The sequence below is a fragment of the Copidosoma floridanum genome, unplaced genomic scaffold (assembly GCF_036245765.1).
Source record: "Copidosoma floridanum isolate Cflo_tuat_1 unplaced genomic scaffold, Cflo_Japanese_pri ptg000001l, whole genome shotgun sequence".
In the NCBI taxonomy this organism is placed as follows: Eukaryota; Metazoa; Arthropoda; class Insecta; order Hymenoptera; family Encyrtidae; genus Copidosoma; species Copidosoma floridanum.
The window spans coordinates 19,344,164-19,362,825 of NW_028321878.1; the positions used below are offsets into that span (position 1 = coordinate 19,344,164).

At 33.2% G+C, this 18,662-nt stretch overlaps 2 protein-coding genes across 3 annotated transcripts; one reads left to right on the plus strand and one right to left on the minus strand.

Annotated features, from left to right (window-relative positions):
- Nucleotides 1-7,300: 7,300 nt before the first annotated feature.
- On the plus strand, nt 7,301-8,146 carry LOC149376069 (uncharacterized). Its single transcript, XM_089593149.1, has one exon. It carries the CDS (start codon nt 7,301-7,303, stop codon nt 8,144-8,146), a length of 846 nt encoding a protein of 281 aa, XP_089449275.1.
- Nucleotides 8,147-15,632: 7,486 nt separating this feature from the next.
- On the minus strand, nt 15,633-18,154 carry LOC106643868 (E3 ubiquitin-protein ligase RNF4). 2 transcript variants are annotated; one of them, XM_014359152.2, is made up of 4 exons: nt 17,660-18,154; nt 17,200-17,396; nt 16,790-17,093; nt 15,633-16,722 (listed from the first exon to the last, which is right to left on the minus strand). In XM_014359152.2, exons 2-4 carry the CDS (start codon nt 17,222-17,224, stop codon nt 16,452-16,454), a joined length of 600 nt encoding a protein of 199 aa, XP_014214638.2. In that variant the 5' UTR covers nt 17,225-17,396; nt 17,660-18,154; the 3' UTR covers nt 15,633-16,451. The 2 variants fall into 2 exon arrangements, with proteins under 2 accessions (XP_014214638.2, XP_014214640.2); XM_014359154.2 differs by lacking the exon at nt 17,200-17,396 and having other exon boundaries at nt 17,660-18,152.
- Nucleotides 18,155-18,662: the final 508 nt, after the last annotated feature.

Consider the following 18,662-nt stretch of genomic DNA (forward strand, 5'->3'; position numbering starts at 1 on the left):
AAGTCAAAGTAACTTTATAATTAATAAAGTGGCCAAATGATACAAATTTCTTCTTCGACAAGCCATTTTCAAAATATAGGTGGACTGAGATTGTGTTCAAACAGCTTGTCGAAGAAGACATTTTGGCATCAGGTTACATAGGTAAAAGTAACTGCGTATTTAATGAAGGGACCAAATGCTAAGAATGTCTTCTTTGACAAGCCGATTTCAAAATATAGGTAGACTGAGCTCATGTTCAAACAGTTTACAAATTTAATAACATCTTATTATACAAATAGTGGATTATAAGCTTACTTTTTAAAACTAATAAAAAATAATTAAAATTACAAATTAAAATTTAGAGTTGAAGTTAAGTGAATGAGTACATAACACCTACATATTTTAGTATATATTTGTAAGTAATGAAGTTTTACAAATTTTTGCTGGCATATTTTATTGTACTTTTACATTTTTCAAATTAAAAAAAATTCTACTTTATAGAAATTATTTTTATTCTTAAATGTTAGAAGATAGCGCGAGTTTTTGTTACTACACGCGTGTACCATAGATAAATAGCTTTTTGTATACAATTTTATATGTACACGAAAATTCTTCTAGTTCCCAATAAAATATCTCCTTTCTACTTCATAATTCAAACGTACTATGGATTGAAAACAGTACAGATATACGTTAAATATGGGTGTTAATATGTTAGACAGGCTGATAATTCTCTTGAAAGGATCATTATTTTGTTCAACTTCTACTGGATAACAAAGGGCTTTCTAATTCGACTTGATTGAAATTCATCAAGTTTGACATACTTTTTATCTGTTGTTTTCACGAAGGAGTTGTTTGATCACTGTCTACTGATTTTACATGATATAAATAAACATCGTTGTTTGACCATTTTTTTGTAACCTCCAGCGTTATGTGACAAAGAGAGTTGTTCAATAAATTTTATTTTAGTGGAGTAACGTTGTTAAAAATGATTAGCATGAGTGACTTTCAATTTGTTTTGCATGCTTTTGGTCTAAATAAGAAATGTAATCTGAAGCTGGTGATTCTGGCTTTTCAATTTGAATGAGTTGTGGCAAGTATAACACACATTGTTGCATTGAAATCGCTCTAGTCATTTGACAAGTTACACCTTGCGGTATGAACCATTTTAATTAAAGCAATGGTGCGTATTTTAGTCAGAAAAAAGCAACCGAATGGCTCTCGGTATATAATTAACAAAGGCAATTTAGAAACTTTTATTTATATTTACCTCATTATCCCAAAATAGATGGAATTGGAAAAAAAGGTTGAAATTGTCATTTGTTTCTGCAGGACTGTTTCTAAGTAATTACAGGTTCAAGTGGCAAAAATTTTTGGTTATTCACTCGCTTTTTTCAAAAGTCATAAAAAAATTGTTAAAATTGTTAAAAACAGATGACATTTTTATAAAATGTTCAAAAATCATGATATGCATCAATGTCATCTGTTTTTATAACGTTTAATCCCTAAAGTGATTGATGATATTGTGTATATATATCTCTCTCTAAGATCATGTATAAAAAATGTCATCCGTTCTTAACAATTTTTTCCTAATTTTCAAAAAAAGCGAGTGAAAAATCGAATATTCTCGCCACTTTAACCATTATTTATTCTGACAAATCGTTAACAGAAACGAATGATACTATTTTTATAGCATTTCTAAAGAAAGCAAATTAAAAACAGCGGCAAAAATGGTTATGAATCGAAATTTTTTATGAAAAATTCAAATACCAGTAAATCATCGATGCAAAAAAAGTACACGTGGATCTCATTAACTATGACTCCTACAATTACAAATCCGAGTTGCAAAAAAAAATTACAACTCAGAATTATGGAGACTTTGAAGAATTCCAATGCCAAGAAATATCTGTAAGTATTTTAAAAACATACGTACACTGGTACTTTCATTGAATGTTGAATTAATCTATAATGCAATAATTTTACAGAAATTTACAAAAAAAAGAAAATTCAATTAATTATGTTACAAAAGATTCAATTAATTAGTATTAGACCTTTATTTAGAACGAGATTTGATTCTGAGAACAATAACTTCATCAAGAGCTGATCCCAGAGAAGAAAGATCATTACCACGAAAAGTTTATATACTCTAAAAAAGTTGGAATTATAAGAAGTAGTTTTTGCAATTGTGTCTGTTGCAAAGCAATAATTGTAATACGTTCGCCTACCAATTTTTTTATTACAGTTTTAATCTCGAAAGCTACTCCCTTATTCGAAGCCGTCGAGCTTGTGGTCCCGCCACCCCCTGCAGCAGCGGCAACTTATGTCCGATGACCATATCCGAGAGTAGTTCCTGCAGCAGCAGTGGCTCAACAAAGAATAGTGCATCAAAACCCTAACCTCGCTACAGCGTTTGAAATTGCATCACATCAAAATGAAATTGAAGGTTATACTACAGACGAATTTTTTGATGAAAATGTCTTAGACAGCGAAATGTCACAAATTTCTAATAGAAACAACGATTTTGATAAGCGTTACAATAATTGCGATCATCCCACAGGAAATCAGTTTCATAGTACTGCGTACGCGTCTCAGTCAAGCGGGGACGCAGAGAATCGATTAGCTAACGCGATAGAAAACACCTTAATGACAATTATAGATTCAAGTTTTCTTGCAAATAATTCTACGCTAGTAAACAGAATGATGGCTAAGCCGTTACCTATTTTTTCGGGAGACCCGCTTGACTGGGTTAAATTTAAGCAAGCATATAATTTGTCAACGATTCAAAATGATTACATGGACCAAGAAAATATACTCCGACTTTCTGAAGCTTTAAGGGGGCTCCTACGACTACTGCTGAGGTCAAAGACAAACAAAAAATAAAGTTTTGTTTTTCAATAAACAAATGTGTCTGAAAATCATTATAATATTTTTAATAACGTATGAAGTGGGAAAAATGATATTTATGTGTGTATAGTTTAACTTTGTACGAAAAATTAATTATTGTTTTGACCAGTCTAGTGCATACGAGCGTACACCACCAGACCAGACCACCTGTGTTGGTGTAGTATAGCGATGTAATATGTAGGTATATGGTATATATATATGTCGTGAACAAGTACGTCTGCTACCCACGTGACCTCCTGACCTCCCGGACACTATTTATTTATTTCCATCACAAATATCTCGCTAAAATGGTCCTTTATCCACAATTTTTAATACAGCATATTACAGAGGAAGACTTCATCTACAAAACGTATATATTTAGTCTGCTGGGACATTTAATTTAGGTTTATTATAAACGAAAACAAATTGTTTTTCACGCTGCCCCATAGGAAAACGTGCTAATAGTTACAACTTTGAGCTCAGATTTCTCAAAATTTTGACCCATTCGAAATATAATTTAGACCACCATTAAATTCAGTAGACTTTTATTTACAAGAAATAATATATCTCTGCTTGGGGACTTTCGTGAAGGAGCCCCCTTAAAGGGTGAGGCTCGTTATGCAGTTAAGACACTTTTTGTCGTAGGGGAAGTTCTGATGAAATAATTAAGACTCTGGAAATGAGATTTGGAAATACACGATTGATTTTAGAAAAGATAATTAATGACTTGAGAGAATTACCAAAAATTGATACAAGGAAACAAAATTTAGTGGAAATTGCGACTTATTTGAAAAATTCAGTTTCAGCAATCAAATCTCTAGGGAAAACTGGTTTTTTGCATAGTTCTGATTTATCTAATGAAATCATAAAAAAATTACCTGACTCAATGATGAGCAGTTATATTCGTTACGCAGCCTTTAAAGACCAAGAAAAGCCGGAGTTGGAAAAATTGTCAAACTTCTTATACAATGAAGCTGAAATTGTTATAGCAGCAGGAGTATTTACGTTGCGTTCAAACGATACAAACGTAAAAACTTCTGAACGCACGAATCGTAATTATCGTCAAGAAAAAAACGTATTTTTAACTGAAACTGTTAATAATTCTAGCTTAGAAATACGTACAAAAGAAGAGAAAAACAAACCTTTGTGTTTCAAATGCAAAAAAAGAAATCATCATCTAAGCGAATGCAGAGAGTATTTTAAAGACTCGTTGGTTGAGCGATGGAAAATCGCTAAGACAAACAATTTGTGTTTCAATTGTTTAAACAAAGTTCATTTGAGACAGGATTGCAAAAAGAATAATTGTAAAATATGTGGTAGGAATCATCATGAGTTATTACATCGAGACCATTTAGACACAAATAATATCGTTTTGCAAACTTCCAAAAATACCAACGTAGAGTCTTCATCGAGAAACAACAAACCTTTATGACTTGAATCAGATAATTATATTTATAATGTACTGTCAAACAATTCAAGATGTCAAGTATTTAAAAAAATACTTCCTATGCAAATAAAAGGTGAAAGAAGTTCAACAAAAATTGATGTTTTTCTCGATGAAGGCTCTACAGTCTCAATAATACACGCAGATGTAGTAAAAAAAATTGGCGCGAAAATTTCGCAATCAAATTTAATTTTGAAAAGCCTTGGGGGCTTAACTTCATTTGAAAAAAAAGTAAATCTTAAATTAAAAGTTGAAACTAATGAATACTTGTTAAAAAATGTGCTCGTCGTACACGAACTTCCGTTTTCTGCTCAAGAGATTGATAAAAACATATCTTTATTATGTTTAGAGCAAACCGGAATATACATACCCCCTTGTAGATTGACTTCAACGATGCTAATAGGTCAAGATTACATCAGTCTTATAATTTCGCGAGAGATAAAAGAGATTCAGAAAGATTTCTTTTTTGTCAGTAATTGTTTATTGGGGTGGGCTGTTCATGGACATTATAATGGTAATTTTGAAAAGAAAAATATCTGCACATCAGTAAATGCTGTAAACGAAGTTTTTAGTTCAGAAAATTTAAACTATTATAATGATAAAAGCAATTATGATAACAATTTAGAAAAACTTGTACGTTTTTATTTTGATTTAGATAGTATTGGTGTGGTCGAAAGACATTCTAGCAATTTCGAAAATGATCAAGCGATAAAAATTTTAAATCAAACAAGTCAATACGTTGATGGTTCCTGGGAGATCAGTCTCTTATGGAAATGGGAGGATGAACTATTTTCAGACGGTAGATTGACTGCACTTCGTCGGTTATCACTTCTCGAAAAGCGATTGGATAAAGATCCCAATTACGCACAATTATACTACAAAGAAATGGAACGATTATTCGAAAATAAATTTGCGATTGAAGCCAGTGAAAAAAAAATAGCGGGAGATAAAATTCGTTACCTTCCTCACTTTGGTGTCCAAAACCCCAACAAACCGGGAAAAGTCAGATTAGTTTTTGACGCCGCAGCAAAAGCCAGCTCAAAAAGTTTTAACGACCTCTTATTGTCTGGACCTGATTTTTTAAAACCTCTTCCGGGTGTAATTATGCGTTTCCGGCAATTTTCGTTTGCTTTAAAATCGGATATGCGAGATATGTTTCTTAAAATAAAAATCAGACCGGAAGATCGTAATGCTCAACGTTTTCTTTGGAGGGGAGAAGATAGACAAAATCCACCAAGAGAGTATTTAATGAGTTCAATGCTTTTCGGTGCCAAATCTTCTCCATGCTCAGCACTTTTTATTAAAAATAAGAACGCTGATCTTTTTAAATCTAAATACCCTCTTAGCGCAAAGAGTGTTGTGAAAAATTTTTACATGGATGACTTTCTTGATAGTTGTGAAACGCGAAGTGAAGCCGTCGACCGAGTTCGTCAGGTAATCGAAATTAATTCTCATGCTAACTGGGAGATGCATAGCTGGTCCTGTAATGACGTGTCAATATTTGCTAATGTTGAGGGAAATAATGAATTGAAACACCTTTTTAAAGACAGTTCTAGTGATTGTATGGGAGAGAAAATCTTAGGCATACGGTGGAATAACAACAAAGATATGCTCGGTTTTAATGCAAACCTGAATAAGATAAAACCCGATTTATTGAATGGAAGTAAAAAACCTACGAAAAGAGAATTTTTATCCATCATAATGTCCATCTTTGATCCGCTTGGTTTTTTAACACCCTTTATTATTCATTCTAGAATTTTAATGCAAGACGTGTGGGCGAGCGAAATTAAATGGGATGAAAAAATTAAAAACGAGGAATTTATCAAATGGCGTGAGTAGTTGAACGATTTAAATCGCGTAAAAGAATGTGAAATTGATAGGTGTTATCAATTACGCGATTCACAACAACGAGAAGCAGAGTTGCATATTTTCTGCGATGCTAGTAAGAGAGCGTATGCAACGGTCGCGTACTGGCGATTTTCGATCGAAGGGAGCGCGTTTCACACATCTTTAATTGCTGCAAAAAGTCATGTAGCTCCAACAAAAAAATTAACGATCTCAAGATTAGAACTAGAAGGAGCTATTTTAGCGACGCGATTATCCAGTTTGATTAAAAAAGAACACGACTTTAAAATTACTAGATGTGTTTTTTGGACAGACTCAGTAACGGTTTTGTATTGGATTCAAAAAGATCCGAAAGAATTTAAAATTTTTGTCGCTAACCGTTTAAATGAAGTTCGTGAAAATTCTAACGAATGTGAAAGGCGTTGGGTTCCCTCCAAGCAAAATCCAGCAGACGACGGTACCAAATTTGCACCTGGTAGTTTGAATAAAGAAAGTCGGTGGTTTAAGGGCCTAGATTTTTTAAAGAAAAACGAAAGAGAATGGCCGGAACAAAAAACTAAGATTTCTAGTGACGATTTAAAGCAGAATTTAGAAACAAAACAACAAGTATTTAGTGTACAAGTAGAAACTCCCCTAATTGATTTTGCGCGTTTCTCATCCTGGGATAGGCTTGTGTTGACAATGCGTTACGTTCTTCTATACGTTTTCAAATTAAAAAACAAGCTAAATAAAAGAAAAAAAATCGCAGAACAAAAAACTTCGTTGACAGATCTACTAGTAAAAGCAATAGAATTATGTTTAAAAATTTCACAAAAATCTTCTTTTTCAGATGAAATAAACGCAATTTCAAGTTCAAACAAAATTTCAAAAAAAAGTAAGCTCTATAAATTTGATGCATTCATTGATGAAAAGGAAATCTTAAGACTGATCGGTAAATTAACGAATTATAAAGACAAACACGGTAAACCAATTTATGAACCAATAATTTTAGAAAGTAAAAATCATCTGACAAAGCTTTTGATAAAATATTATCATGAAAAGTATTTTCACAGAAATCATAATACGGTTATAAATGAAATAACTCAAAAATTTTGGATTCTTGGTATCCGGCAAGCATTACGCAGTCTCACCTTTAAATGTACAATATGTAAAATGATGCAAGGAAAACCAGCGAATCCAAAAATGGCTGCGCTACCGTACGCTAGAGTCGCATATAAAGAAAGACCTTTCTCCCATTGTGGACTAGATTTTTTCGGGCCTTTTTATGTAAAAGTACGACGAAAAAGAGAAAAAAGGTGGGGCGTTCTATTTACTTGTTTATCTGTCAGAGCCATTCACTTAGAAATTGCCCACAGTTTAAGTACTGACTCAGCTATATTGGCTTTAAAAAGGTTTATCGCTCGTCGAGGAGTACCTACTGTAATCTACACGGATAACGGAACAAACTTCAGGGGTATGTGTAACGATTTGAAAGAATCAATAGTTGAATTAAATAGAGATACCAAAAAACTCGAAGAATTTGCGGCACATCGGGGTTTCTATTGGAAATTCAATCCTCCCTCAGCTCCACATATGGGGGGAGCATGGGAAAGGTTGATTCGTTCCGTAAAAATTGGAATTTATGCGTCATTAAAAGAACAGGCTCCAAACGAGGAAACCCTTTTGACAATTTTCGCTGAAATTGAGCACTCGGTTGACTCACGACCACTGACTCATGTTTCTTTAGATCCACAAGATAAAGAGGCATTGACGCCGAATCATTTTTTATTGGGTTCCTCGTCTGGAGAAATTCGCTTCAATAACAATAAATCTGTTTCGTCCTGTTCTCGAAAACAGTGGGAAATTAGTGAATTTGTCAGTAATCTTTTTTGGAAAAGATGGCTTCACGAGTACCTTCCTTCATTGTTACCAAAGTCAAAGTGGCATGATGAAGAAGAAACACCCCTTAACGTAGGGGATATAGTACTGATCGCTGAAGAAAATATCGAGCGAAACTAATGGAGGAAGGGGCTCGTAACGCAGATTTTTCGTAGTTCAGATAAGCAGGTCCGTGTAGCAGAAGTTAAAACTGCAAATGGAACAGTAAAGCGTCCGACAAAGAAGCTAATTAGATTTTTAAAAGTACAAAATTGAGAGTTTTGTACGGGGGGAGAATGTTGCGAAGCAATAATTGTAATACGTTCGCCTATCAATTTTTTTATTACAGTTTTAATCTCGAAAGCTACTCTTACACGAAGAGAGTAGCCGTGGAAGGCCGTGTCACGACCGGTCGAATAAGGGCCGGACGGGGGCACCTTTTTCCTTTCACCGAACTTATTTATTAGCTCGAAAAAGAGGGGAGTTACGCAACGTGAGAACAAAAGTGGTTCTCTCGTAGACGGTTGGCCAGGAGTTAGAGTTCGAGATGAAACTTTCATTTTGAAATCAAGAGAAAAACATAATTCTCTCATTATAATTTGTCCTCGTTTATAATTTGAATATGTAGGAGAACGTAAATTCGAATATCATAATTCCGTTGTCACGTCAACGAAAGTCAATTATGTTTTGTCTTTTTGCGTTGCGAATGACTGCTACTTTTTTGTTTTGTAGTCCAGTCTTGAATTGGCTTTCGAGCTTGAGCTGTTAACGTTAAAAAAAAAAAGTTTTTTATCTGTTAAAAATAAAACTATCATCTCTTCAAAAAAAAAAATCGTTGTCACCTTTCGATTTTAAGCTTTTTTTTTGAGTCGAAACAGCGTCAGAATGAAATATGAATGTATTTCTTATCATTTTTCATATTTTTAGAATGGTATCATCACTATCCAAAAAAAAAGTATATAAACTATAGCCTTTCAGAGAATTAAAAAAAAAAATGAGAGCTTACAAAATTTAGAAGGAAGGATTTGGATGCGTATCTTAATAACTTTTTTTAACGACTGATGAATTTAAATTAATATTTATGAAGAATTGTATGATATACCCTACAAAATTTTTATTTTAATATTTTATTTGTAATTTGTATTTGTGTCACTTTTTTTGTACTAACCTTTATATCAAATCTAAAACAAGTCATGGTTATGTACGATCTTACATACAATTTGCATCGTATGAGTATGGATTTATTATAAATAAGTGATTGAACGGCGATGTTTTTGTTGATTGTTCTTTTTTTTACCTGTAATTTTTGGTCATATTTTTCAGCCACAAAATACACTGAAAATAATACTTAAGTATATTTTGAGCAATCAGTACAATTATGAGAAAAAATTGTGGCTACAATATAATCCATACATTTTTAATAGGGTTGAGCTAAGAGTTTCAACACCTTATTGCTGATTAGATATAATTCAGAAACTTATCAATAACAGAAATATTATTGACCGGATGAACTAACTTAGCAAATACAGCGACCCCTTCCAAAAATAAAAATAAGGCGAATACATATGGGTAATTTCGCCGTAACTGTCTCAGATTTAGTTTAAAATTTATGGTTTTTCGAATTGAACTTTATAAATATTTTATTTCTGATTATTGCTTGTCAATACATAAAAAACAATTATCTACAATGAATTCGCTACAAACTATTAGTGTCAAGACTTGTACAGCTTTTATGATTTTAGGTGGGGGTCGGAACTGACCTATTTGTTAAAAATACTTATAACTCGTTTTTTAACTGCAAAAATCTCAAAAAAATTTTTATGGATATGTTTTAGCATGTTGATACTAATAAAATAATTTTTGAATGGTTTATTGGCTTTTTTACAATTAAAACTTAATATTTTAAAGTTTCAAATTAAAATATAAAGACTGCAACTACATACGAAGTAAATTCTGATGTTTATGACTCCAACAACAGCGAGCAAGACGAAATTCATCAAATAATAAAACCAATGGCTATTGCTGTTGTATATAATTTTTTATTATATCCCCAGACGACGTTTCTCTCCTCTTTGGGTAGGAGCCTTTTCAAGTCCTAATTTTTAAAATATACACGAAATAAATCAACTTGAGGTAACAATACATCCACGTTATCACATCTAATAACATTTTTAAAAACTAAGAACAATAATAAACAATTTTAAATACAGTTACAAATTGTTTACATACGAAGTATTTAATTTTTACTATCACAAATATTAATTTTTTTTACAATAACTTATAGGAAACAAACTTTTTATCATTAATTTTAGTAATAGTTATCATTTTATGTAAGTATGATTAGTATTTTAACATTTAAACACATTATTTTTCATCATCTATTAATTTATTTCTGTACTAAATTATAGTTATTTGACTTAGAAGTACAGTTCAAGATATTTGGTAAAAAAGACTTATTTACTCAATAAATATAGTCAGCTTCAATTTTGTCGGCTTTGGATACTCTGCTACTCCACCTCAACCTAAAATGCATTCAAATCACTGACTATTTTATTTAAATTTTCCAATGTATCATCATACTGATTTTTTGGTTCTTCTTGGAGCACTGTTACCGAGCCACATGCAGAAAAAGTCTCAAAACTATATATAGAATAAATATTCAATGATGAGAAGTTGAATTTCTAATGACCTAAAAATTTAGAAAAACTTAACTACAATTGATTATCAATTTCAGGGGGTCAGAACTGACAGGGTGGGAACTGACATTTTGAGCTTTAAAGCTCTCGGATTGTCCGCGAACGAGACACACTGACTTTTCCGTTTATACAGTATCTGTCATCGCCAAATAGTATAAAAAAGTACAGTTTACGTACCTGTTTAAGTAAACCTATAGTGGCTGCTTTAGGGGAGGGTCGGAACTGACTAAAGTATTTGTACACACGAAAAACGAGAAATAATTCACTCGCCAGTCCCGGTGATTTTAATTTTTAGCGGCATAGACCAGTGCACTTTTTAAGTGACAGTATGTTATTCGAAAAATGAGCATGAGGGGGCGTTACAGAACTAAATTGAGCGTTTTACAAAGCTATTTCTATGTTTATCATAATATTCATATAAATCGAGGGACAAAAATAATGAATTATACGTTTTTACTTATTGGCTAAAAGCATGTGTAATTTCAGTATAAATATAATTTATTATAACTGAAGTTTATAATGTAGGTGCAAAAATTCCGGAATGACCGGAAAAAAGCTTTATGTTGGTATGCGAGAGTCTTTCGTTTGAAAAGTTGAGTTTTGGACAGCGGTAGGGAATAATGAACTGACATTTTGAGGTAATTTTTGCAATTTTCTTCGTGAAAGGGACAAGAAATCGGTTACATTGGTAAATAATCAAGAATTCATAACATTTAACATGTCTTGACACTGCAAGCATAATTAATTTTAGTTTCAAAACGTCGTACGAGCTCTGGACACGATTTGAGCCAGTTACGGTGGAATCACCCATGTACAAATAGAAGTTAAAACATCCTATTACAAAAGGGAGATAGCGATTAGTATCGAATTAAAGGTTCGATTATATCGAATTGAACCTGAGATTTTATAAAATGTGCGGAGTTCTCACTTCTCACGCTCTCAGTAGCTTAGTGATAGAGCGTTTGCTTTCCACCTGGAGGACTCGGGTTCGAGACCCCGCGCCCTCACTTCATGGTAGGTACCTCTGTGGTTTTTTCCACTGGTCCTAATCACTGTGACAGCTCCTACGCAGCTGGTGTAATGCTTACCGTGCCATGCTGATAGTAAAGAACAACGGTGCCTGGGTTCAAGGTGTACTTACTGTACCGTTAGAACAGTAAGAATCAACAGTGCCTCGAGTGGGGAGGGTGGGTAAAACCCCCTTGTAGTAAAATCGTCTCGTAAATTATCATTAAAAAACCTTGAACTGTGGCGTTTCGGAGTCTAATTTATACCCATAGCCATTTAATACAAACAAACAAACAGCATATAAAATGTGCTGAGGTTAGTTGTAAGATTAGATGTCAAACTAACCTTTGGTGCGCATCACGCGCCCTTCGAGGCAAATTGTTTAAAAAATCCTGTTTCTTAGCAGAACTACGATTGAGAGCAAGCTAAGCGGCTTGGCTGCGCTTGCAATAAAAGTGTAGCTTTTTTAATATCTAGAAATTTTCCAGGGTAACACTTACTTTGCTAGGCGTCATTCGAAAGAGGATATTTTTTTCTACAAAACGTGTGAGCTCTTAAGTATCACGGGAACTGTTGATTTATTCGAGTTTTTAAGTTGTTTTCATCGCGTGTGCGAGCTCCACCATAAGAATACGTGTTAGAAAGCGCTATATTGAATTAATTATATCTCGAAATTTCGCAGGGTAAGCGATATAAATAATTATATCATTGGATTCAGTAGATTTTATACTATTGAATTCATGTGGTCTTGGTTTGGGAACTGTCACGAGGGGGCCTCCGAAATGTAGAGAGTGCAGTTAGGGGAGAGCGATCATGCGGCAGCGCCGGCAACTGTTTTGCATCCACTTGTATACCTATATATAGGCCTCTGACACTGTTTTTTTATTTAAGTGCAAAAATAACTTGTCGATTCCTCTAAAAAATTGAATATAATACCAGTATTGTGGTATTGTGCCATGCGAAAAAACGCACCAGATGAAACGGAGGTTACGTTATTTAATAGTTGTAAAAATCGCATCAAACTCAGTAGTTTCAGCATTAAATTTCAAGATGTAACAATTACTTAGTACTAGCGAAATCGTTAAACTTTTGGAGTGGATGCAAGACCATAGCTCCAAGAGTCAAACTGCCATGAATATGCTTCTAAAAGTACCAAATGCAGCCTTCAGCTGTTTACGGGCTGTATAGCATCTCAACTCCTAATAACGCTATACAAGTCGAATCTAAGGTAGTCCCAGTTTTTGATAAATTTTTTTATTTAGGCTCTCTGTGTTTGTGTTAAAAATTATGTTAATAATACATCTGTATAAACTGATCGTAATACTGACAGAGTGTCTTTACTGTTACGATTTTCGCAAAATTTTCAAAACTTTAATTAAGTAGTTGAAGAATTTGTGTAAAGCAAAATCAATGGTGTTTGTTCCCTGTTTAACTGACAGCAGTAAAGTGAAAGACAAAGACCATGATGGATATTAATTTTTGCTCCTTCTTTGAACATAAATCGTTGTAGTAGTTGTAATAAATTAATTGAGGCTGTACCAAAACCTCCCAAAAAGACCAGCACTCTTCCAAAAATACAACCCACGGATTCTTCTCGTACATCCCCAAAAGTCTTCTCGAAAAGATATTTCACGCTCTCTTATGAGAGTGCTCTTACCTCTCAAAATGGCTTATCCCCCAATAACAAAAACACTCCTGCACCCCTTTTTTCAATACTCTTCCTAACAATGGACCTTTTACAGGGTCTTGTCAGGCCACAATCCAGGCGGTTGTGGCCCAATTCACCTCAGCTATCCTCCAATTTCGCTCATGATTAGTACACCTTGTGTGGACAAGCTTCGGATACTGAACTGAAATGCTCACAGCAGTCAGTACAAGACAGCCAAACTATCCCTCCTCCGAGAAGAAAAACACATCGATGTTGCATGTACCGTAACAAATCTTCAACCTCACAATAATCACTGTACATCCCTAATTACACCACCCACCGACGTGACAGATATATGTGGCTCCCAGCTCCCACGGTGGTGTGGCGATCTTTAATGTCCGTAAGGGGATTTTCGCTATTGTGCCATCAATACCGATACAGCTAACTGCGAAGCAGTTGGTGTCGATACGTATATGCACCTCTTCCTCTTCATCCATTATAAGTATCACCCTGTATTCACCATCTAACGCAGACAATATAATATCTTCATGATGAGTATAAATTCTCGTGATCTTAAATATATAATGATTATTTTGTTTGTCCTTTTTTTGCAAGAAACTTCAGTAGAAGTAGTGTGTCAAAGAAAAAAATTGAAACTTTTGACCGTTACCGACGGCTTTGGTGTGGGTCAACAAAATTTGAAAAAATTAGGGTACAGTTTTCTTATGAAATGTTATTGATCGGCAGAGGTTTCGATGAAATTTTTTTTTTGATCGTTTAACTTGACGAGGAACATTTCATGTATATATATATATTAGTGGGGCTCCATCCCTGCACGCTTCGCGTGCCAACCCTGAGGCGCCAATAAGGAAATATTTACATTAGTTTTAATGCAAATAAAATTGATTCTGATTAATTATACATATTATGTGTGCTTTACTACTATTTCTCTGCTTGTCATGTTCTTTTCTATCGTTCTACTGAAACTGTTGAATAAAATAGATATATGTTGTACTTGAAAATAACTCTGTATAAGCTTAAAAAAATACATTATTATCAGTGGTTTTATGAATAATTATTATAAATCTATAAATAATCAGATATCAACAGTTGGTATTGCCATAAATAACACCCAACATCGCGCATTTTAGTAAAAAATTGTTTCTGAAAATAGGAAAAATGTCTTGCATACACAGATATAATTATACGCTTATGCTAGCGTTTTTTTTTTAAATCCTAAAAGCGAATCCTTCACATTTTTTTTTATAAACATTTTTTGATGTTATTCAGCTCCTTCTCCTGGTGACGTCTTTATCTCCTCAATATGCATAGCACTCTTAAATTTTAGGAATAGGAAAAAGTCATAAGTGATCAGGTCTGGGGAATACGGTGACTGAGGCGACACATTACTGTATTGTTTTTGATCGAGAATTCTCATAATAAAAGCAAGGATGTGTGGCAGGAGCGTTATCAAGGTGCAAAAGCCAATTTTTTTTTCACAATCCGGGTATTTTTGGCATATTACTCCGTTCAAATGACGCATAAGTTGCAAGTAATATTCCTTATTGACCGCATCACTCTGTGGCAAACTCATGATGCACTATATGCCCCTGCAATAGAAGAGAACTGTGATTCAAAACCTCTATGTACATTCGACCAAACGTGGCACACTTTTTTCGGTCTTTGCTCGATTATGCGGTACTTAGCTTTATCCGGAATGATTGAGCTTTGGCTATTGTACAACTAAATTAATAGCATGTAATATTAAATATTATTCAATATTTTTATCATGATTTTAGCATCGCTAATACTTAAATAAATAACGTACACTTAAAACTTCAATTTGATTAAAGCATTCTTAAATACGCCGCAAAACTGTATATTGCACCAGTAGTTTTGCAAAAATAAAAAAAAGGAAGTGAATACAATACTGCTTATTAAATTTGTCTGTTTAAAAAAGTTTTTAAAATTTGTAGAATTATATTTTAAATGTTTTTTTTAACGAAAAATTTTTATACGAAAGACATTTTATTAAAAAATGAAAAAATCTTAGCAACATAAGTTGATTTAAACCTATAAACCTAATCTCAAATGATTTTACTCATGAAAAAAAGCAATAAATTTTACAACTTTACATATAAAAAAGTAGTGATAATATTGTAAAAGATGGAAAAATGTAGAAGAGAATGTGAACTCAGAATTTTTATGAAATTAAACTTTTATTCTTTTTTAAAGTATATACACAACTTACTTATTTACTATATTTTTACCATTATAAATATTACATAGTACAGACATAACGGAAATTTAATAACTTAGATGTTAAGGTTGCAGATACACAATTGTATATAGAATCAAAACAAAAAGTTATATTTTTTTTCAAACAAGTGTGCCAAAGATTACAAATTTAATCTCATTGTAAAATGGTTTTTAAAGGTTTACATCAGTTACCAACTTTATTTACACATTTTCATAGAAAAAGTAAAGAAAATTACAGCACATGAGAGACGATCTTAATATTTGGGATATATTTATGCAAAACTTGAAAATGCAAAGGTTAAACTATAAGAACGATTTTTTATAGAATGATTTGTAGTTTTTTATATTAATTATATCCAGAAGTCGATATTTCATAAAGTATTTTATCCATACAAAAAATCAGTCTGGTGCAAACTTACAGATATTAAATTTTGTATTTATATTCAGTAACTTCAGCTTTATCACATCTTCATCAAATTCATAATCAAAAACTCAGTATGTGCTAATTTCATTGAAAACAAATGTGATCCAAATTCTTACAAGATATTGTGGTCACATTGATTGATTTTTTGTGTACAGCAAAGAATAGCATGTATTTACTCTTGTTACATTTAGACATACTGTATCGAATAAAATTTGGATTTTCATAAATATTGAGAATGGAAAAAAATAATACTTGCAGCTTCAATGATTTTCTAACAAATTTCCTAGCAAAATTTTTTTGAACATCTAATTAATTATTCAAGCATCAAATAACATACTGAATTATTGATTTCCAACACATTATATTAAAAAACCGATTGTGAAACGTGAATATAAACTGATAAAAATTGAGTTAAATATGCAGACGTATACATGCACCAAAGAATAACGGTCTTTGACACATTGAACACTTTTTAGTTGACTTAGTTATTTTCTTAAGGCACTCGAAGCAAAACAAATGACCACATGGTGTAGTCATCGGTTTTAAATCTTGATTAGTAATGAAATTTTCTAGACAGATAGGACAAGACAAACTCTTTTCCTTTTGCGACTGATTTCCTACTGTTTTGGCAGAATCATCTAATGTAACTGTTTCATCAAGATCAATAACTATGGCAGGTCTTCTACAAAAAAATCATTGCACAAATTATTTTTGCAATATAAAAATATTTTGCAGCAAATATCACTTACTTTGGTTTCTGAAGTCTCGAAGAATTATTCAAATCTTCTAAAACTGCAACTTCATCTGAATTACTATACTCAACGATTACTTCATTGTTTGATGGATTGGATCTTTTTCGTCTCAAAGCTAGATTATTAGGCGAGTCTTCAGTCAAATCGATAAAATCACAAGGTTCTAAGTTCCTTTGAACATCGGATTGTGGAGCACTAACAATCCTAGCCAATTGCTCTGGAATACGAGTAGGCTCCAGAGTCCTGGTGACAGCTTTTCTACTGTTTCTTGTGGTTCTTTGAGGCATGTTACTTGGTGCCACTGTAAATGAGAGGAAATACGTATTCAGAATTCACACAATTGAGTGTTTGTACATGAAAACTGATTTGACAAATGATGATTTTTTAGTGCAAATAAAAAAACTAACCTGAACTACTTAAAGCAGGGCCCATCGCTTTTTTAAAACTTTAAAATTTATTAAGGTTTTATGCCCGAAAAAAGGATGTCACTGGAGGACAATAGACAAAAATTGTGCGCAGTAAACGCGCTGTATCTCGATGACAACTTTCGTAAATTATATAGAACTGCAAAAAGTACCTTCCCCTTCGTTAGATACTTAAATGGCTGTTAAAATAAAAAAATCTTATTTAAAAAAAAAAAAAAAAAAAAAAAAAAAAAAAGCTATCAACTTAAGGACACTATAATATGAAATAAACTCTTCCACAACAACTGAGAGACAAGACTTTTATTCATGAGAAGGGATCGGTTTGAAAGAGTAAGACAGCAGTCCTTTCAAATAAAAAAAACCAATAAGCTAATTTTTAAAAACAAATCGGTATGTGCAAAATGTAGTTACAAATTACTGTATATACATGAGCACGACTAACCTGAACCAGCAGTAACAAGATGAAAGAATTGGCTCTCGTTTTAGTCCTGTTCTATCTTTTTTTCGTATGTACAAATGTAAAACTGATCAGTCAATCGCTTCTTGCAGCTACACGATTGAACTGGTTCAAGATTTGAGATTAATTTTTACTGCCAGAAATCAGATATGAGCACTTAGTTACAATAGTTTTGAATAATCTAAATTGTTTATCGGTTTGTCAACTACATAGCAACTCGCGAGTCGGTTTTGGTGTAAACGTTGATAAGCTATAGTGACTTGTAATCATAAGCTCACTACTTTCAGCTGTAACCAACAAACTACAACTTACTCACTCACTCAAGTTGCTAAGGGTGCGCACAGTTCACGACTCACGACCAGATATCTCTGCTCACGACTCACGACTCACGACAGTCACGACGACCATGTGGGTTATGGGTACGTTTCTTGTTGTGATCGGGTGGTCGGTTCGATTACTCTAGCGTGTATATAAGATTCGTTCACCTTACAATCCAGGGACGGTCGGGGACAGTGTGAGCGAGTCGGAGACGAAAGTGAACAAGTGCTCTTCTCTACGGAAGCTCCTATCCGCCATCTATAGGCAAGCTGCTTGCTTTCCTCAAAATAGGCAATGCAACTACTTGCGTTGCCCAAAAAGCATAATCAAAACAAAGCGTCATAACCTGTTTTCGGATCTTTCAGCAAATATTTTTAGTGTTTATTAATTTTGAAAGTACATACACAAATTTTAGTAAACGGGTAACTATTATGATCATCCATTTATCATTGAAAAAGTAAGCCTGTGGTTCTAACTACGCAAGTAGTTGCATTGCCTAGTACGAAAGCTCCTATCCGCCATCTATAGGCAAGCTGCTTGCTTTCATTTCTCAAAATAGGCAATGCAACTACTTGCGTAGTTAGAACCACAGGCTTACTTTTTCAATGATAAATGGATGATCATAATAGTTACCCGTTTACTAAAATTTGTGTATGTACTTTCAAAATTA

Bases quoted from the DNA above. Each gene is read 5' to 3' on its own strand.
- LOC106643868 (XM_014359152.2), bottom strand. From the start codon at position 17,224: ATGGGCCCTGCTTTAAGTAGTTCAG. The intron at 17,094-17,199 runs GTTAGTTTTTTT...TCTCATTTACAG, and splicing joins CCCTGCTTTAAGTAGTTCAG to TGGCACCAAGTAACATGCCT. The intron at 16,723-16,789 runs GTAAGTGATATT...ATTTTTTTGTAG, and splicing joins TCGAGACTTCAGAAACCAAA to AAGACCTGCCATAGTTATTG.
- LOC149376069 (XM_089593149.1), top strand. From the start codon at position 7,301: ATGATGCAAGGAAAACCAGCGAATCCAAAAATGGCTGCGCTACCGTAC.